This window comes from Tachyglossus aculeatus, chromosome 22 (assembly GCF_015852505.1).
Source record: "Tachyglossus aculeatus isolate mTacAcu1 chromosome 22, mTacAcu1.pri, whole genome shotgun sequence".
Lineage (NCBI taxonomy): Eukaryota > Metazoa > Chordata > Mammalia > Monotremata > Tachyglossidae > Tachyglossus > Tachyglossus aculeatus.
This window is the reverse complement of record NC_052087.1, coordinates 58,468,612-58,489,530: the sequence shown is the minus strand read 5'-3', so window position 1 is coordinate 58,489,530 and position 20,919 is coordinate 58,468,612. Positions and strand designations below refer to the sequence as shown.

Below are 20,919 nucleotides of genomic sequence, written 5' to 3'. Positions count from 1 at the left end.
GTGCTGTAATGATGGCATTTATTAAGTGTTCACCATGTGCAAATAATAATAATAATAATGATGGCATTTATTAAGCGCTTTCTATATGCAAAACACTGTTCTAAGCACTGTAAATAATGATGGTGTTTATTAAGCGCTTACTATGTGCAAATAATAATAATAATAATGATGGCATTTATTAAGCGCTTACTATGTGCAAAGCACTGTTCTAAGAGCTGTAAATAATGATGGCATTTATTAAGCGCTTACTATGTGCAAAGAATAATAATGATGGCATTTATTAAGCGCTTACTATGTGCAAAGCACTGTTCCAAGCGCTGTAAATAATGATGGCATTTATTAAGCGCTGACTACGTGCAAAAATAATAATAATAATAATGATGGCATTTATTAAGCGCTTACTATGTGCAAAGCACTGTTCTAAGAGCTGTAAATAATGATGGCGTTTATTAAGCGCCTACTATGTGCAAAAATAATAATAATAATAATAATGATGATGGCATTTATTAAGCACTTACTATGTGCAAAGCACTGTTCTAAGTGCTGTAAATAATGATGGCGTTTATTAAGCGCTTACTATGTGCAAATAATAATAATGATGGCCTTTATTAAGCACTTACTAAGTGCAAAGCACTGTTCTAAGCGCTGTAAATAATGATGGCGTTTATTAAGCGCTTACTATGTGCAAATAATAATAATGATGGCCTTTATTAAGCACTTACTATGTGCAAAGCACTGTTCTAAGCGCTGGGGTAGATACACGGTGGGGCTCTCAGACTTCATCCCCATTTTCCAGATGAGGGAACTGAGGCACAGAGAGAAGTCAAATGACTTCACACAGCCGAGTGGCAGAGCCGGGATTTGAACCCGTGACCTCTGACTCCTAATCAATCAATCGTATTTATTGAGCACTTACTGTGTGCAGAGCACTGTACTAAGCGCTTGGGAAGTCCAAGTTGACTCCTAAGGCCTGGCCTCTTTCCACTGAGCCAAGGAAAAGGAAGTGGGTGCGGGGGATCAGCTGATGCGTCCATGTTCTCTCCCCTGGTCTTCCCACTGGTCAATCAATCAATCAATCGTATTTATTGAGCGCTTACTATGTGCAGAGCACTGTACTAAGCGCTTGGGAAGTACAAATTGGCTCTTAAGGCCTGGCCTCTTTCCACTGAGCCAAGGAAAAGGAAGTGGGCGCAGGGGATCAGCTGATGCGTCCATGTTCTCCCCCCTGGTCTCCCCACAATCAATCAATCAATCATATTTATTGAGCGCTATGTGCAGAGCACTGTACTAAGCGCTTGGGAAGTCCAAGTTGATTCCTAAGGCCTGGCCTCTTTCCACTGAGCCAAGGAAAAGGATGTCGGCGAGGGGGATCAGCCGGTGCGTCCATGTTCTCCCCCCTGGTCTCCCCACTGGTCAATCAATCAATCAATCGTATTTATTGAGCGCTTACTATGTGCAGAGCACTGTACTAAGCGCTTGGGAAGTCCAAGTTGACTCCTAAGGCCCGGCCTCTTTCCACTGAGCCAAGGAAAAGGATGTCGGCGAGGGGGATCAGGCGGTGCTTCCACGTTCTCCCCCACCCCGGTCTCCCCGCTGGTCAATCAGTCGTGCTTATTGAGCGCTTACTGCGTGCAGGGCACTGTACTAAGCACTCAGCCCTGGACTAACAGTCGCCTCCGCTGTCGTCGTCCACGCCGGCCTGTCTCACCATCCTCCGCGCTCGGGGAGCGGAGGGGACAGGTCGCGGGCCTGCGGAGGCCCGGCGCCGGGGGCCCATCGAGGCAGGGCTCCGCTGTTGGGATTCCAGGCCGGGAGGCCTCGCTTTTCCCGTCTGCTCCTGGGGGGACACGGGGATCCCCTCCTCCCTTGGGAAAACCTGGAGTGGGGCGGAAAACAACACAATGAGAATGATCATCAGAAAAAAAAATAATAATGATGGCATTTATTAAGCGCTTACTATGTGCAAAGCACTGGTTTTATCATCAATCAATAATCAATCAATCAATAATCAATAATTAGTCATCACTATTATATCAATTAATATTAATTATTATATCAACAGTATGATTAATAAATAATAAATGAATAATTTTTGTTGAATGACAAATAAATAATTGATAATTATTTATTGATGATAAAACCAGTGCTTTGCACACCGTAACTATTTATCGATTATTCATTATTATTTCATAATGTTTGAATAATAAATAACGAATGAATGATTAATGATCTTTATGGAATGATAAATAAATCATTGATCATTATTTATTGAGGATAAAACCAGTGCTTTGCACACCGTAACTATTTATCGATTATCAATTATCATTTCATAATGTTTGAATGATAAATAATGAATGAATGATTAATGATCTTTATTGAATGATAAATAAACAATTGATCATTATTTATTGAGGATAAAACCAGTGCTTTGCACACCGTAATTATTTATCGATTATTCATTATTATTTCATAATGTTTGAATAATAAATAATGAATGAATGATTAATGATCTTTATGGAATGATAAATAAATAATTGATAATTATTTATTGAGGATAAAACCAGTGCTTTGCACACCGTAATTATTTATCGATTATTAATTATTATTTCATAATGTTTGAATAATGAATAATAAATGAATGATTAATGATCTTTATTGAGTGATAAATAAATAATTGATGACTATTTATTGATGATAAAACCAGCGCTTTGCACACCGTAATTATTTATCGATTATTCATTATTATTTCATAATGTTTGAATAATAAATAATGAATGAATGATTAATGATCTTTATTGAATGATAAATAAATAATTGATAATTATTTATTGATGATAAAACCAGTGCTTTGCGCACCGTAATTATTTATCGATTATTCATTATTATTTCATAATGTTTGAATAATAAATAATGAATGAATGATTAATGATTTTTATTGTGATAAATAAATAATTGATAATTATTTATTGATGATAAAACCAGTTCTTTGCACACCGTAACTATTTATCGATTATTCATTATTATTTCATAATGTTTGAATAATAAATAATAAATGAATGATTAATGATCTTTATTGAATGATAAATAAATAATTGATCATTATTTATTGAGGATAAAACCAGTGCTTTGCGCACCGTAATTATTTATCGATTATTCGTTATTATTTCATAACGTTTGAATAATAAATAATGAATGAATGATTAATGATCTTTATTGAGTGATAAATAAATAATTGATAATTATTTATTGATGATAAAACCAGTGCTTTGCGCACCGTAATTATTTATCGATTATTCATTATTATTTCATAACGTTTGAATAATAAATAATGAATGAATGATTAATGATCTTTATGGAATGATAAATAAATAATTGATCATTATTTATTGATGATAAAACCAGTGCTTTGCGCACCGTAATTATTTATCGATTATTAATTATTATTTCATAATGTTTGAATAATAAATAATAAATGAATGATTAATAATTTTTACTGGATGATAAATAAATAATTGGTGATTATTTATTGGTGCTAAAACCAGTGCTTTGCACACAGTACTTATTTATTAATTATTATTTAATAATATTCAAATATTGCTATTAATTATATTGATATAATGATATCTTAATATGATTACTACATGAATTTAATATAGAATTTTATTGATGATGAGAAGAAGAATGGCATTTATGAAGCGCTTACTACGTGCAAAGCACTGTTTTATTAATAAGCACAATAAGAATGGCATTTATTAAGCACTTTATGAACTCTATTAAGTTAATTTATTAAGTTATTGTTAATTTATTCAGCTTACTTAACTTTATTAAGCACTTTATTAACTTTATTAAGCACTTTACTTATTAACGGTGCAACGCACTGTTTTTATTCATACTGATAATAATAATGATGGCATTTGTTAAGCGCTTACTATGTGCAAAGCACCATTTTTGTTATTAATAATAATAATGATAATGGCATTTATTAAGCACTTACTATGTGCAAAGCACTCTTTTATTAATAATAATGAAGAATGGCATTTATTAAGCGCTTACTATGTGCAAAGCACTGTTTTGATTATTATTAATAATAATGACATTTATTAAGCACTTACTATGTGCAAAGCACTGTTTTATTATTAATAATAATAATGATAATGACATTTATGAAGCGCTTACTATGTGCAAAGCACTGTTTTTATTATTAGTAATAATAATGACATTTATGAAGCGCTTACTATGTGCAAAGCACTGTTTCATTATTAATAATAATAATAATAATGGCATTTATTAAGTGCTTACTATGTGCTAAACACTGTTTTATTATTATTAATAATAATGATAGTGACATTTATTAAGCGCTTACTATGTGCAAAGCACTGTTTTTATTATTATCATTATTATTATTGATAATGATAATAATGACATTTAAGCACTTATGTGCAAACCACTGTTTTATTATTAATAATAAGAATGGCATTTATTAAGCACTTACTATGTGCAAAGCACTGTTTTTATTAATAATAATCATAATAATAGTGACATTTCTTAAGTGCTTACTATGTGCAAAGCACTGTTTTATTAATAATGATAATAATGGCATTTATTAAGCACTTACTATGGGCAAAGCACTGTATTATTATTAATAATAATAATGACATTTATTAAGCACTTACTATGTGCAAAGCACTGTTTTCATTATTATTATTATTGATAATGATAATAATGATGACATTTAAGTGCTTACTATGTGCAAAGCACCGTTTTATTAATAATAAGAAGAAGAATGGCATTTATTAAGCACTTACTATGTGCAAAGCACTGTTTTATTAATAATAATAATAATGGCATTTATTAAGTGCTTACTCTGTGCAAAGCACTGTTTATTATTATTAATAATAATGATGATGACATTTATTAAGCGCTTACTATGTGCAAAGCACTGTTTTTATTATTATTATTAACAATAGTAATAATAATGACATTTAAGCACTTACTATGTGCAAAGCACTGTTTTATTAATAATAATGATAAGAATGGCATTTATTAAGTGCTTACTATGTGCAAAGCACTGTTTTTATTATTATTAATAATAATGATGATGGCATTTATTAAGTGCTTACTATGTGCAAAGCACTGTTTTATTATTAATAATAATAATAATGGCATTTATTAAGTGCTTGCTATGTGCAAAGCACTGTTTTTATTATTATTAATAATGATAATAGTGATGGCATTTATTAAGCATTTACTATGTGCAAAGCACCGTTCTAAGCGCTGGGGAGGTTACAAGGTGATCAGTTTGTCCCACAGGGGGGCTCACAGTTTTAGTCCCCATTTTACAGATGAGGTCACTGAGGCCCAGAGAAGAGGACTTCATTCATAATAATAATAATAATAATAATAATGGCATTTGTTAAGCGCTTACTATGTGCAAAGCACTGTTCTAAGTGCTGGGGAGGATACAAGGCGATTAAGTTGTCCCACATGGGGCTCACAGTCAATCCCCATTTTTCAGATGAGGTAACCGAGGCTCAGAGAAGTTAAGTGACTTGCCCAAGGTCACACAGCAGACATGGGGGTAGAGCCGGGACTCGAACCCCTGACCTCTGACTCTAAAGCCTGGGCTCTTTCCACTGAGACACGCTGTGCCAAGCACCTGTATACATTCATTCATTCAATCGTATTTATTGAGTGCTTACTGTGTGCAGAGCACTGGACTACGCGCTTGGGAAGGACACTGCCCCAAGTCACCCAGCTGACAGTTGGCGGAGCCGGGATTTGAACCCATGACCTCTGACTCCAAAGCCCGGGCTCTTTCCACTGAGCCACGCTGTGCAAAGCACCTGTATCTATTCATTCATTCATTCATTCATTCATTCATTCAATCGTATTTATTGAGCGCTTACTGTGCGCAGAGCACTGGACTAAGCGCTTGGGAAGGACACTGCACAAAGTCACCCACCTGACAGTTGGCGGAGCCGGGATTTGAACCCATGACCTCTGACTCTAAAGCCCGGGCTCTTTCCACTGAGCCACGCTGTGCAAAGCACCTGTATATATTCATTCATTCATTCATTCAATCGTATTTATTGAGCACTTACTGTGTGCAGAGCACTGGACTAAGCGCTTGGGAAGTACACTGCCCCAAGTCATCCAGCAGACAGTTGGCAGAGCCGGAATTTGAACCCATGACCTCTGACTCTAAAGCCCGGGCTCTTTCCATTGAGACACGCTGTGCAAAGCACCTGTATATAGTCTTTCATTCATTCATTCATTCATTCATTCATTCATTCATTCATTCAATCGTACTTATTGAGCACTTACTGTGTACAGAGCACTGGACTAAGCGCTTGGGAAGTACACTGCCCCAAGTCACCCAGCTGACAGTTGGCGGAGCCGGGATTTGAACCCATGACCTCTGACTCCAAAGCCCGGCTCTTTCCACTGAGCCACTCTGTGCAAAGCACCTGTATATATTCATTCATTCATCGCTTACTGTGTGCAGAGCACTGGACTAAGCGCTTGGGAAGTACACTGCCCCAAGTCACCCAGCTGACAGTTGGCGGAGCCGGGATTTGAACCCATGACTTCTGACTCCAAAGCCCGGGCTCTTTCCACTGAGCCACGCTGTGCAAAGCACCTGTATATATTCATTCATTCATTCATTCATTCATTCAATTGTATTTATTGAGCGCTTACTGTGTGCAGAGCACTGGACTAAGCGCTTGGGAAGTACACTGCCCCAAGTCACCCAGCTGACAGTTGGCGGAGCCGGGATTTGAACCCATGACCTCTGACTCCAAAGCCCGGGCTCTTTCCACCAAGACACGCTGTGCAAAGCACCTGTATATATTCATTCATTCATTCATTCATTCATTCAATTGTATTTATTGAGCGCTTACTGTGTGCAGAGCACTGGACTAAGCGCTTGGGAAGTACACTGCCCCAAGTCACCCAGCTGACAGTTGGCGGAGCCGGGATTTGAACCCATGACTTCTGACTCCAAAGCCCGGGCTCTTTCCACTGAGCCACGCTGTGCAAAGCACCTGTATATATTTATTCATTCATTCATTCATTCATTCATTCAATCGTATTTATTGAGCGCTTACTGTGTGCAGAGCACTGGACTACGCGCTTGGGAAGTACACTGCCCCAAGTCACCCAGCTGACAGTTGGCGGAGCCGGGATTTGAACCCATGACCTCTGACTCTAAAGCCCGGGCTCTTTCCACTGAGACACGCTGTGCAAAGTACCTGTATATAGTCTTTCATTCATTCATTCATTCATTCATTCATTCAGTCGTATTTATTGAGCGCTTACTGTGTGCAGAGCACTGGACTAAGCGCTTGAGAAGAACGCTGCACAAAGTCACCCACCTGACAGTTGGCGGAGCTGGGATTTGAACCCATGACTTCTGACTCCAAAGCCCGGGCTCTTTCCACTGAGACACGCTGTGCAAAGTACCTCTATATAGTCATTCATTCATTCATTCATTCAATCGTATTTATTGAGCGCTTACTGTGTGCAGAGCACTGGACTACGCGCTTGGGAAATACACTGCCCCAAGTCACCCAGCTGACAGTTGGCGGAGCCGGAATTTGAACCCATGACCTCTGACTCCAAAGCCCGGGTTCTTTCCACTGAGACACGCTGTGCAAAGTACCTGTATATAGTCTTTCATTCATTCATTCATTCATTCATTCAATCGTATTTATTGAGCGCTTACTGTGTGCAGAGCACTGGACTAAGCACTTGGGAAGTACACTGCCCAAAGTCACCCACCTGACAGTTGGCGGAGGCGGAATTTGAACCCATGACTTCTGACTCCAAAGCCTGGGCTCTTTCCACTGAGCCACGCTGTGCAAAGCACCTGTATATATTCATTCATTCATTCATTCATTCATTCATTCAATTGTATTTATTGAGCGCTTACTGTGTGCAAAGCACTGGACTAAGCGCTTGGGAAGTACACTGCCCAAAGTCACCCGCCTGACAGTTGGCGGAGCCGGGATTTGAACCCATGACTTCTGACTCCAAAGCCCGGGCTCTTTCCACTGAGACACGCTGTGCAAAGCACCTGTATGTAGTCTTTCATTCATTCATTCATTCATTCAATCGTATTTATTGAGCGCTTACTGTGTGCAGAGCACTGGACTAAGCGCTTGGGAAGTACACTGCCCCAAGTCACCCAGCTGACAGTTGGCGGAGCCGGGATTTGAACCCATGACTTCTGACTCCAAAGCCCGGGCTCTTTCCACTGAGCCACGCTGTGCAAAGCACCTGTATATATTTATTCATTCATTCATTCATTCATTCATTCAATCGTATTTATTGAGCGCTTACTGTGTGCAGAGCACTGGACTACGCGCTTGGGAAGTACACTGCCCCAAGTCACCCAGCTGACAGTTGGCGGAGCCGGGATTTGAACCCATGACCTCTGACTCTAAAGCCCGGGCTCTTTCCACTGAGACACGCTGTGCAAAGCACCTGTATCTATTCATTCATTCATTCATTCAATCGTATTTATTGAGCGCTTACTGTGTGCAGAGCACTGGACTAAGCGCTTGGGAAGTACACTGCCCCAAGTCACCCACCTGACAGTTGGCGGAGCCGGGATTTGAACCCATGACCTCTGACTCCAAAGCCCAGGCTCTTTCCACTGAGCCACGCTGTGCAAAGCACCTGTATATATTCATTCATTCATTCATTCATTCATTCAATCAATCGTATTTATTGAGCGCTTACTGTGTGCAGAGCACTGGACTAAGCGCTTGGGAAGTACACTGCCCAAAGTCACCCAGCTGACAGTTGGCGGAGCCAGGATTTGAACCCAAGACCTCTGACTCTAAAGCCCGGGCTCTTTCCACTGAGACACGCTGTGCAAAGCACCTGTATATAGTCTTTCATTCATTCATTCATTCATTCAATCGTATTTATTGAGCGCTTACTGTGTGCAGAGCACTGTACTAAGCGCTTGGGAAGTCCAAGTTGGCAACATTTAGAGACGGTCCCTACCCAACAGTGGGCTCACAGTCTAGAAGGGGGAGACAGAGAACAAAACCAAACATACTAAGAAAATAAAATAGAATAAATATGTACAAATAGAATAAATATGTAATGATGGTATTTGCTAAGCGCTTACTATGTGCGAAGCACTGTTCTAAGCGCTGGGGGGGATACAAGGTGATCAGTTTGTCCCACGGGGGGCTCACAGTCATCATCCCCATTTTCCTTCTAGACTGTGAGCCCGCTGTTGGGTAGGGACCGTCTCCATATGTTGCCAACTTGCACTTCCCAAGCGCTTAGTACAGTGCTCTGCACACAGTAAGCGCTCAATAAATACGATTGAATGAATGAATGAATTGATTGATTGATTGATTGAAGAGGTAGGGCAGCGCTAAGGCCTAGGCCAAGCCCATCGCCCAGCCCGCGGAGACGTGTCCCTCTCCCAGCGTGGCTCAGTGGAAAGAGCCCGGGCTTTGGAGTCAGAGGTCATGGGTTCGAATCCCTGCTCCGCCACATGTCTCCTGTGTGACCTTGGGCAAGTCGCTTCACTTCTCTGAGCCTCAGTTCCCTCATCTGGAAAATGGGGGTGAAGACTGTGAGCCCCCCGTGGGACAACCTGATCACCTTGTAACCTCCCCGGCGCTTAGAACAGGGCTTTGCACAGAGTAAGGAGAAGGAGAAGCAGCGTGGCTCAGTGGAAAGAGCCCGGGCTTTGGAGTCAGAGGTCATGGGTTCGAATCCCGGCTCCACCACATGTCTCCACCACATGTCTCCTGTGTGACCTTGGGCAAGTCACAACTTCTCTGAGCCTCAGTTCCCTCATCTGGAAAATGGGGGTGAAGACTGTGAGCCCCCCGTGGGACCACCTGATCACCTGGTAACCTCCCCAGCGCTTAGAACAGTGTTTTGCACATAGTAAGGAGAAGGAGAAGCAGCGTGGCTCAGTGGAAAGAGCCCGGGCTTTGGAGTCAGAGGTCATGGGTTCAAATCCTGGCTCCGCCACAGGTCTGCTGTGTGACCTTGGGCAAGTCACTTCACTTTTCTGAGCCTCAGTTCCCTCATCTGGAAAATGGGGGTGAAGACTGTGAGCCCCACGTGGGACAACCTGATCACCTTGTAACCTCCCCAGCGCTTAGAACAGTGTTTTGCACATAATAAGGAGAAGGAGAAGCAGCGTGGCTCAGTGGAAAGAGCCCGGGCTTTGGAGTCAGAGGTCATGGGTTCGAATCCCAGCTCTGCCACATGTCTGCTGTGTGACCTTGGGCAAGTCGCTTCACTTCTCTGAGCCTCAGTTCCCTCATCTGGAAAATGGGGGTGAAGACTGTGAGCCCCCCGTGGGACAACCTGATCACCTTGTATCCTCCCCAGCGCTTAGAACAGTGCTTGGCACATAGTAAGGAGAAGGAGAAGCAGCGTGGCTCAGTGGAAAGAGCCCGGGCTTTGGAGTCAGAGGTCATGGGTTCGAATCCCGGCTCCGCCACAGGTCTGCTGTGTGACCTTGGGCAAGTCACTTCACTTTTCTGAGCCTCAGTTCCCTCATCTGGAAAATGGGGGTGAAGACTGTGAGCCCCCCGTGGGACAACCTGATCACCTTGTATCCTCCCCAGCGCTTAGAACAGTGCTTGGCACATAGTAAGGAGAAGGAGAAGCAGCGTGACTCAGTGGAAAGAGCCCGGGCTTTGGAGTCAGAGGTCATGGGTTCGAATCCCAGCTCTGCCACAGGTCTGCTGTGTAATAATAATAATAATAATAATAATAATAATGGCATTTATTAAGCGCTTGGGTAGGGACTGTCTCTATATGTTGCCAACTTGCACTTCCCAAGCGCTTAGTACAGTGCTCTGCACACAGTAAGCATTCAATAAATAAGATGATTGATTGATTGATTAAGTGCTTACTACGTGCAAAGCACTGTTCTAAGCGCTGGGGAGGTTACAAGGTGATCAGGCTGTCCCACCGGGGGTTTTGGGGGGGCTCCCAGTCTTCATCCCCATTTTCCAGATGAGGGAACTGAGGCCCAGAGAAGTGAAGTGACTTGCCCAAAGTCACCCAGCTGACAATTGGCAGAGGCGGGAGGACCTGTGTGACCTTGGGCAAGAGCCCGGGCTTTGGAGTCAGAGGTCACGGGTTCGAATCCCAGCTCCGCCACAGGTCTGCTGTGTAATAATAATAATCAATCAATCAATCAATCGTATTTATTGAGCGCTTACTGTGTGCCAAGCACTGTACTAAGCGCTTGGGAAGTACAAGCTGGCAACATAGAGAGACAGTCCCTACCCAACAGCGGGCTCACAGTCTAGAAGGGGGAGACAGAGAACAAAACCAAACATACTAACAAAATAAAATAAATAGAATAGATAGGTACAAGTAAAATAAATAGAGTAATAAATATGAGTAGAATATGAGTAATAAATGTGAGTATGAATAGAGTATAATAATAATAATGGCATTTATTAAGCGCTTACTCTGTGCAAAGCACTGTTCTAAGCGCTGGGGAGGTTACAAGGTGATCAGTCCCACGGGGGCGGGGGCTCCCAGTCTTCATCCCCATTTCCCAGATGAGGTCACTGAGGCCCAGAGAAGTGAAGTGACCTGCCCAAAGTCACCCAGCTGACGATTGGCAGAGGCGGGAGGACCTGTGTGACCTTGGGCAAGAGCCCGGGCTTTGGAGTCAGAGGTCATGGGTTCGAATCCCGGCTCCGCCACAGGTCTGCTGTGTAAGAATAATAATAATGATAATGATGGCATTTATTAAGCGCTTACTCTGTGCAAAGCACTGTTCTAAGCGCTGGGGAGTCAGAGGTCATGGGTTCGAATTCTGGCTCCGCCACAGGTCTGCTGTGTAAGAATAATAATAATAATAATAATGATGGCATTTATTAAGCGCTTACTCTGTGCAAAGCACTGTTCTAAGCGCTGGGGAGGTTACAAGGTGATCAGTCCCACGGGGGCGGGGGCTCCCAGTCTTCATCCCCATTTTCCAGATGAGGTCACTGAGGCCCAGAGAAGTGAAGTGACCTGCCCAAAGTCACCCAGCTGACGATTGGCAGAGGCGGGAGGACCTGTGTGACCTTGGGCAAGAGCCCGGGCTTTGGAGTCAGAGGTCATGGGTTCGAATCCCGGCTCCGCCACAGGTCTGCCGTGTAAGAATAATAATAATGATGGCATTTATTAAGCGCTTACTCTGTGCAAAGCACTGTTCTAAGCGCTGGGGAGTCAGAGGTCATGGGTTCGAATTCCGGCTCCGCCACAGGTCTGCTGTGTAAGAATAATAATAATAATAATAATGATGGCATTTATTAAGCGCTTACTCTGTGCAAAGCACTGTTCTAAGCGCTGGGGAGTCAGAGGTCATGGGTTCGAATTCCAGCTCCGCCACAGGTCTGCTGTGTAAGAATAATAATAATAATGATGATGGCATTTATTAAGCGCTTACTCTGTGCAAAGCACTGTTCTAAGCGCTGGGGAGTCAGTGGTCATGGGTTCGAATTCTGGCTCCGCCACAGGTCTGCTGTGTAAGAATAATAATAATAATAATGATGGCACTTATTAAGCGCTTACTCTGTGCAAAGCACTGTTCTAAGCGCTGGGGAGGTTACAAGGTGATCAGTCCCATGGGGGCGGGGGCTCCCAGTCTTCATCCCCATTCTCCAGATGAGGTCACTGAGGCCCAGAGAAGTGAAGTGACTTGCCCAAAGTCACACAGCTGATGATTGGCAGAGGCGGGAGGACCTGTGTGACCTTGGGCAAGAGCCCGGGCTTTGGAGTCAGAGGTCATGGGTTCGAATCCCGGCTCCGCCACAGGTCTGCTGTGTAAGAATAATAATAATGGCATTCATTAAGCGCTTACTATGTGCAAAGCACTGTTCTAAGCGCTGGGGAGGTTACAAGGTGATCAGGTTGTCCCACGGCGGGGGGCTCCCAGTCGTCATCCCCATTCTCCAGATGAGGTCACTGAGGCCCAGAGAAGTGAAGTGACCTGCCCAAAGTCACCCAGCTGACAATTGGTGGAGTTGGGATTTGAACCCATGACCTCTGACTCCAAAGCCCGGGCTCTTTCCACTGAGCCATGTCTGCTGTGTGACCTTGGGCCAGTCACTTCAATTTTCTGAGCCTCCATCTGGAAAATGGGGATTAATAATAATAATAATAATAATAATAATAATGGCATTTATTAAGCGCTTACTCTGTGCAAAGCACTGTTCTAAGCGCTGGGGAGGTTACAAGATGATCAGGTTGTCCCACCGGGGGGAGGCTCTCAGTCTTCATCCCCATTTTCCAGATGAGGTCACTGAGGCCCAGAGAAGTGAAGTGACTTGCCCAAAGTCACCCAGCCGACGACTGGCGGAGGCGGGAGGACCCGCGTGGCCTTGGGCGAGCCACAGCTTCTCCGAGCCTCAGTTCCCTCGTCTGGAAAACGGGGGTGACGTGGGCCAACCCGGTGACCTCGTAACCTCCCCGGCGCTCAGAACAGTGCTTGGCACGTAGTGGGCGCTTAACAAATAGCATCTTTTTTTTTTTTTTTCCTGCTGACACCTGACCTCGGGGAGGTCTCCGGGGGTCAGTGGTGCGGCCTGGTCCGGGGCCTCCAGGCAGCTGATGGACCTCATCATCTTCCTCAGGCTGATGCGCCGCGGCCCCGGCTCCTCTTTGGTAGCCACCGAGGGGTCAGTTGGGGTCGGCGGGGGCAACCACGCGGGGACGCGGGCTCCCGGCCGCTCCGGTGACGCCTCCGCCGCCTTCTGCTCCCACACCTGGCTCTGACGGCTGCGGGGAGGGGTCAAAGGTCAGGGGTCAGCCGTGGAAGCCGGGGGTCAAGCGCTTAGTCCAGTGCTCTGCACGCAGTCAGCGCTCAATAAATACGATTGATTGATGATTCTAGACTGTGAGCCCGCTGTTGGGTAGGGACCGTCTCTAGACGGTGCCAACTTGGACTTCCCAAGCGCTCAGTCCGGTGCTCTGCACACGGTAAGCGCTCAATCAATACGATTGATTGATTGATTGATTGATGGAGCGCTGACTGTGTGCAGAGCACTGCGCTAAGCGCTTGGGAAGGCCAAGTTGGCACCATCTTGAGACGGTCCCTACCCACCAGTGGGCTCGCAGTCTAGAAGGGGGGCTCGCCGTCAATAAATACGATTGATTGATCTTTCCCAAGCGCTTAGTGCAGTGCTCTGCACACAGTAAGCGCTCCATCAATCAATCAATCAATCAATCGTATTGATTGAGCGCTTACTGTGTGCAGAGCACTGGACTAAGCGCTTGGGAAGGCCAAGTTGGCAACACATAGAGACGGTCCCTACCCAACAGCGGGCTCACAGTCTAAAAGGGGGAGACGGAGAACCAAACCGAACATACTAACAGAATAAAATAAATAGAATAGATAATAAATGCCATTATAAAAAAAATGATAGTAATAATGGCGTTTGTTAAGCGCTTACTATGTGCAAAGCACTGTTCTGAGCCCTGACCCCTCGTCCCCCCTCCATCCCCCCCATCTTACCTCCTTCCCTTCCCCACAGCACCTGGATATATGGATAGATGTTTGTACAGATTTATTACTCTTTATTTATTTATTTTACTTGTACATATCGATTCTATTTATTTTATTTTGTTAGTATGTTTGGTTTTATTCTCTGTCTCCCCCTTTTAGACTGTGAGCCCACTGGTGGGTAGGGACTGTCTCTATGTGTCGCCAACTTGGACTTCCCAAGCGCTTAGTACGGTGCTCTGCACACAGTAAGCGCTCAATAAATACGATTGATGATGATGATAGGTACAAGTAAAATAAATAAAGTAATAAATATGTACAAACATATATACATATATACATGTGCTGTGGGGAAGGGAAGGAGGTAAGATGCGGGGGATGGAGAGGGGGACGAGGGGGAGAGGAAGGAATGTATGATTTATGATGTATTTATTCATCATAAATACAATTGATGATGAAGCCAGCCTGCCCCCCACCCGCGTCCTCCCCGGACCCTGGTAACCAATCGATCGTCTTTATTGAGCGCTTACTGTGTGCAGAGCACTGGACTAAGCGCTTGGGAAGGCCAAGTTGGCAACGTCGAGAGACGGTCCCTACCCGACGGCGGGCTCGCAGCCTAGAATCAATCAATCGATCAATCGTATTTATTGACTGTGAGCCCCCCTTCTAGACTGTGAGCCCGCTGTCGGGTAGGGAACGTCTCTAGATGTTGCCAACTTGGACTTCCCAGGCGCTTAGTCCAGTGCTCTGCACACAGTAAGCGCTCAATAAATACGATTGATGATGATGATGATGATCTCTGTCTCCCCCTTCTAGACTGTGAGCCCGCTGTTGGGTAGGGAACGTCTCTAGATGTTGCCAACTTGGACTTCCCAGGCGCTTAGTCCAGTACTCTGCACACGGTAAGTGCTCAATAAATACGATTGATTGATTGATTGATTGACAAGTGGGATTTGAACCCCTGACCTCGGACTCCAAAGCCCGGGCTCTTTTCCACTGAGCCCCGTGGCTTCTCCTAGAATGAACGTTGCCAAGTAGGTTGCCAACTTGTCCTTCCCAAGCGCTTAGTCCAGTGCTCTGCACACAGTAAGCGCTCAATAAATATAATTGATGGATTGACAAGTGGGATTTGAACCCCTGACCTCAGACTCCAAAGCCCAGGCTCTTTTCCACCGAGCCCCGTGGCTTCTCAATCAATCAATCAATCATATTTATTGAGCGCTTACTGTGTGCAGAGCACTGGACTAAGCGCTTGGGAAGGACAAGCTGGCAACATATAGAGACAGTCCCTACCCAGCAGAGGGAACGTTGCCAAGTAGGTTGCCAACTTGTACTTCCCAAGCGCTTTTAGGCCAGTGCTCTGCACACAGTAAGCGCTCAATAAATATGATTGATTGATTGATTGATTGATTGATTTTCCACCGAGCCCCCGCGGCTTCTCCTAGAATGAACGTTGCCACGTAGGTTGCCAACTTGGACTTCCCAAGCGCTTAGTCCAGTGCTCTGCACACAGTAAGCGCTTAATAAATACGATTGATTGATTGATTGATTGATTGATTGCCAACTTGGACTTCCCAAGTGCTTTTAGTCCAGTGCTCTGCACACGGTAAGCGTTCAATAAATACGATTGATTGATTGATTGATTTTCCACCGAGCCCCCGCGGCTTCTCCTAGAATGAACATTGCCAAGTAAGTTGCCAACTTGGACTTCCCAAGCGCTTTTAGTCCAGTGCTCTGCACTCAGTAAGCGCTCAATAAATACGATTGATTGATTGATTGATTTTCCACCGAGCCCCTACGGCTTCTCCTAGAATGAATGTTGCCAACTATGTTGCCAACTTGTACTTTCCAAGCGCTTAGTCCACTGCTCTGCACACAGTAAGCGCTCAATAAATACGATTGATTGATTGATTGATTGATTTTCCACCGAGCCCCGCGGCTTCTCCTAGAATGAACGCTGCCAAGTCGGTTGCCAATTTGGACTTCCCAAGCGCTTTTAGAGAAGCAGCGTGGCTCAGTGGAAAGAGCCCGGGCTTTGGAGCCAGAGGTCATGGGTTCAAATCCTGGCTCCACCAATTGTCGGCTGTGTGACTTTGGGCAAGTCACTTCAATCAACCAACCAATCAATCGATCAATCGTATTTATTGAGCGCTTACTGTGTGCAGAGCACTGGACTAAGCTCTTGGGAAGTCCAAGTTGGCAACATACAGAGACAGTCCCTACCCAACAGCGGGCTCACAGCCTAGAAGGGGGAGACAGAGAACAAAACCGAACATACTAACAAAATAAAATAAATAGAATAGATATGTACAAGTAAAATAAATAGAGTAATAAATCTGTACAAACATATATACATTTATACAGGTGCTGTGGGGAAGGGAAGGAGGTAAGATGGGGGGGATGGAGAGGGGGACGAGGGGAGATCAGAGGAGATCAGTTCCCTCATCTGTAAAATGGGGATAAGACTGTGAGCCCTCCGTGGGACACCCTGATCTCCTTCTAACCTCCCCAGCGCTTAGAACAGTGCTTGGCACGTAGTAAGCGCTTAGTAAATGCCATCATTACTATTATTATTTTAGCCCAGTGCTCTGCACACAGTAAGCGCTCAGTATAGACGACTGATTGATCGATTGATTGATTGATGGATTGAAGGAATGAATGGTACCTGGCAGTCAGGATGCCCTGGTAGGTGTGGAGCTGGCGCAGGAAGCTGGGGATGGGGTGGACGACGGGCCGCAGGTCCTTCACGTGGCGCAGGGCCGCGTCCGGCTCCCAGCCGTACTGCTTCATGGCGTAGGCCACCACCGTCGCCGCGGACCGGCTCACCCCCATCTTGCAGTGAACCAGCACGCGGGAGCCCTGGGCCCTGCCGGAGGCGCGGGGTGGCCGAGGGAAGGGCGGCTTTTCACCGGGGAGGGGTCCAGAAAGTAGCCCCCGGCACCCCCCTCCTCGACTGCGAGCCCACTGTTGGGTAGGGACCGTCTATGTTGCCAGCTTGGACTTCCCAAGCGCTTAGTCCAGTGCTCTGCACGCAGGAAGCGCTCAATAGATACGATTGGATGAATGAATGAATGAAAGGGACCGTCTCTCTATGTTGCCGGCTTGGACTTCCCAAGCGCTTAGTCCAGTGCTCTGCACACGGTAAGCGCTCAATAAATACGATTGGATGAATGAATGAATCTAGACTGTGAGCCCACTGTTGGGTAGGGACTGTCTCTCTATGGTGCCAGCTTGGACTTCCCAAGCGCTTAGTACAGTGCTCTGCACACAGGATGCGCTCAATAAATACGATTGGATGAATGAATGAATCTAGACTGTGAGCCCACTGTTGGGTAGGGACTGTCTCTCTATGTTGCCAGCTTGGACTTCCCAAGCGCTTAGTCCAGTGCTGTGCACACAGTAAGCGCTCAATAAATACGACTGGATGAATGAATGAATGAATCTAGACTGTGAGCCCACTGTTGGGTAGGGACTGTCTCTCTATGTTGCCCAGCTTGGACTTCCCAAGCGCTTAGTCCAGTGCTCTGCACACAGTAGGCGTTCAATAAATTCGATTGATTGATTGATTGATTGGGTAGGGACCGTCTCTTGATGTTCCCAGCTTGGACTTCCCAAGCGCTTAGTCCAGTGCTCTGCACACAGTAAGTGCTCAATAAATACGATTGGATGAATGAATGAATCTAGACTGTGAGCCCACTGTTGGGTAGGGACTGTCTCTAGATGTTGCCAGCTTGGACTTCCCAAGCGCTTAGTACAGTGCTCTGCACACAGTAAGCGCTCAATAAATACGATTGGATGAATGAATGAATGAAAGGGACCGTCTCTCTATGTTGCCAGCTTGGACTTCCCAAGCCCTTAGTCCAGTGCTCTGCACACAGGAAGCGCTCAATAAATACGATTGGATGAATGAATGAATCTAGACTGTGAGCCCACTGTTGGGTAGGGACTGTCTCTCTATGGTGCCAGCTTGGACTTCCCAAGCGCTTAGTCCAGTGCTCTGCACACGGTAAGCGCTCAATAAATACGATTGGATGAATGAATGAATCTAGACTGTGAGCCCACTGTTGGGTAGGGGCTGTCTCTAGATGTTGCCAGCTTGGACTTCCCAAGCGCTTAGTCCAGTGCTCTGCACACAGGAAGCGCTCAATAAATACGACTGATTGATTGATTGATTGATTGATTGGGTAGGGACCATCTCTCGATGTTGCCGACTTGGACTTCCCAAGCGCTTAGTCCAGTGCTCTGCACACAGTAAGCGCCCAATAATTAGAGAAGCAGCGTGGCTTTTTAGGATGCCATTTATCTTCTAGACCGCGAGCCCGCTGTTGGGTAGGGACCGTCTCTATATGTTGCCAACTTGGACTTCCCAAGCGCTTAGCACAGTGCTCTGCACACAGTGAGCGCTTTTATGATGGCATTTATTAAGCGCTTACTATGTGCAAAGCACCGCTCTAAGCGCTGGGGAGGTTACAAAGTGATCAGGTTGTCCCACGGTGGGGCTCCCAGTCTTCATCCCCATTTTCCAGATGAGGGAACTGAGGCCCAGAGAAGTGAAGTGACTTGCCCAAAGTCACACAGCTGGCAATTGTGTGAATTAGAGAAGCAGCGTGGCTCAGTGGGAAAGAGACCGGGCTTTGGAGTCAGAGGTCATGGGTTCAAATCCCAGCTCCGCCAATTAGCTGTGTGACTTTGGGCAAGTCACTTAACTTCTCTGGGCCTCAGAACAGTGCTTTGCACATAGTAAGCGCTTAATAAATGCCATTAAAAAAAAGAATTGGCGGAGCCAGGACTTGAACCCATGACCTGTGACTCCAGAGCCCGTGCCCTTTCCACTGAGCCACGCTGCTTCTCAAAGCCCGGGCTTTGGAGTCAGAGGTCGTGGGTTCAAATCCCGGCTATGCCACTTTAATTCACTCATTCAATTGTATTTATTGAGCACTTACTGTGTGCAGAGCACTGTACTAAGCGCTTGGGAAGGACAAGTTGGCAACATCTTGTCAGCTGGGTGGCTTTGGGCAAGTCACTTCACTTCTCTGGGCCTCAGTTCCCTCATCTGGAAAATGGGGATGAAGACTGTGAGCCCTCCGTGGGACAACCTGATCACCTTGTAACCTCCCCAGCGCTTAGAACAGTGCTTTGCACATAGTAAGCGCTTAATAAATGCCATTAAAAAAAAATACCATTGAATGAATGAATGAATTCCCCACACGCACCCACTCAGTGGAAAGAACGCGGGCTTGGGAGCCAGGGGTCATGGGTCTTAATAATAATAATAATAATAATAATAATAATAATAATAATAATGGCATTTATTAAGCACTTACTACATGCAAAGCACTGTTCTAAGCACTGGGGAGGTCTCAAGGTAATCAGGCTGTCCCACGGGGGGCTCACAGTCTTAATCCCCATTTGACAGATGAGGGAACTGAGGCCCAGAGAAGTGAAGTGACTTGCCCAAAGTCACACAGCTGACAATTGGTGGAGCCGGGATTTGAACCCGTGACCTCTGACACCAAAGCCCGGGCTCTTTCCACTGAGCCACTGATGCTCAGAGAAGTGAAGTGACTGGCCCAAGGTCACACAGCAGACATGACTCAGTGGAAAGAGCCCGGGCTTTGGCGTCAGAGGTCATGGGTTCAAATCCCGGCTCCACCAATTGTCAGCTGTGTGACTTTGAGCCAGTCACTTCACTTCTCTGTGCCTCAGTTTGTATTTATTGAGCGCTTACTGTGTGCAGAGCACTGTACTAAGCGCTTGGGAAGTCCAAGTTGGCAACATATAGAGACGGTCCCTACCCAACAGTGGGCTCACAGTCTAGAAGGGCTCATAATCCCAGCTCCGCCACATAATAAAAATAATAATAATAATAATAATAATAATGGCATTTATTAAGCGCTTACTATGAGCCCGCTGTCGGGTAGGGACCGTCTCTATATGTTGCCGACTTGTACTTCCCAAGCGCTTAGTCCAGTGCTCTGCGCACGGTAAGCACTCAATCAATACGATTGAATGAATGAATGAATGTGCAAAGCACTGTTCTAAGCGCTACGGAGGTTACAAGGTGATCAGGTTGTCCCACGGGGGGCTCACAGTCTTCATCCCCATTTGACAGATGAGGGAACTGAGGCACAGAGAAGAATAATAATGGTATTTGTTAAGCACTTACTACGTGCAAAGCACTGTTCTAAGCGCTGGGGAGGTTACAAGGTGATCAGGTTGTCCCAGGGGGGGCTCACTATCTTAATCCCCATTTTCCAGATGAGGTCACTGAGGCCCAGAGAAGTGAAGTGACTTGCCCAAAGTCACACAGCTGACAATTGGTGGAGTCGGGATTTGAACCCATGACCTCTGACTCCAAAGCCCGGGCTCTTTCCACTGAGCCATGTCTGCTGTGTGACCTTGGGCCAGTCACTTCACTTTTC

At 45.3% G+C, this 20,919-nt stretch overlaps 1 protein-coding gene across 3 annotated transcripts in view; it reads right to left on the bottom strand.

Annotated features, from left to right (window-relative positions):
• Positions 1–1,298: 1,298 nt before the first annotated feature.
• The window catches only part of SSH3 (slingshot protein phosphatase 3), a 78,005-nt gene continuing 58,384 nt past the window's right edge, over positions 1,299–20,919 (bottom strand). For 2 of the 3 annotated variants that reach the window (XM_038764371.1, XM_038764372.1), the window contains 3 exons: positions 17,163–17,363; positions 13,548–13,773; positions 1,299–1,876 (listed from right to left, as the gene is read on the bottom strand). In XM_038764371.1, the coding sequence (XP_038620299.1) occupies positions 1,664–1,876; positions 13,548–13,773; positions 17,163–17,363 (640 nt within the window). In that variant the 3' untranslated portion in view covers positions 1,299–1,663. The remainder of the gene's footprint in view (positions 1,877–13,547; positions 13,774–17,162; positions 17,364–20,919) is intronic. The other variant, XM_038764373.1, reaches the window with a different exon arrangement.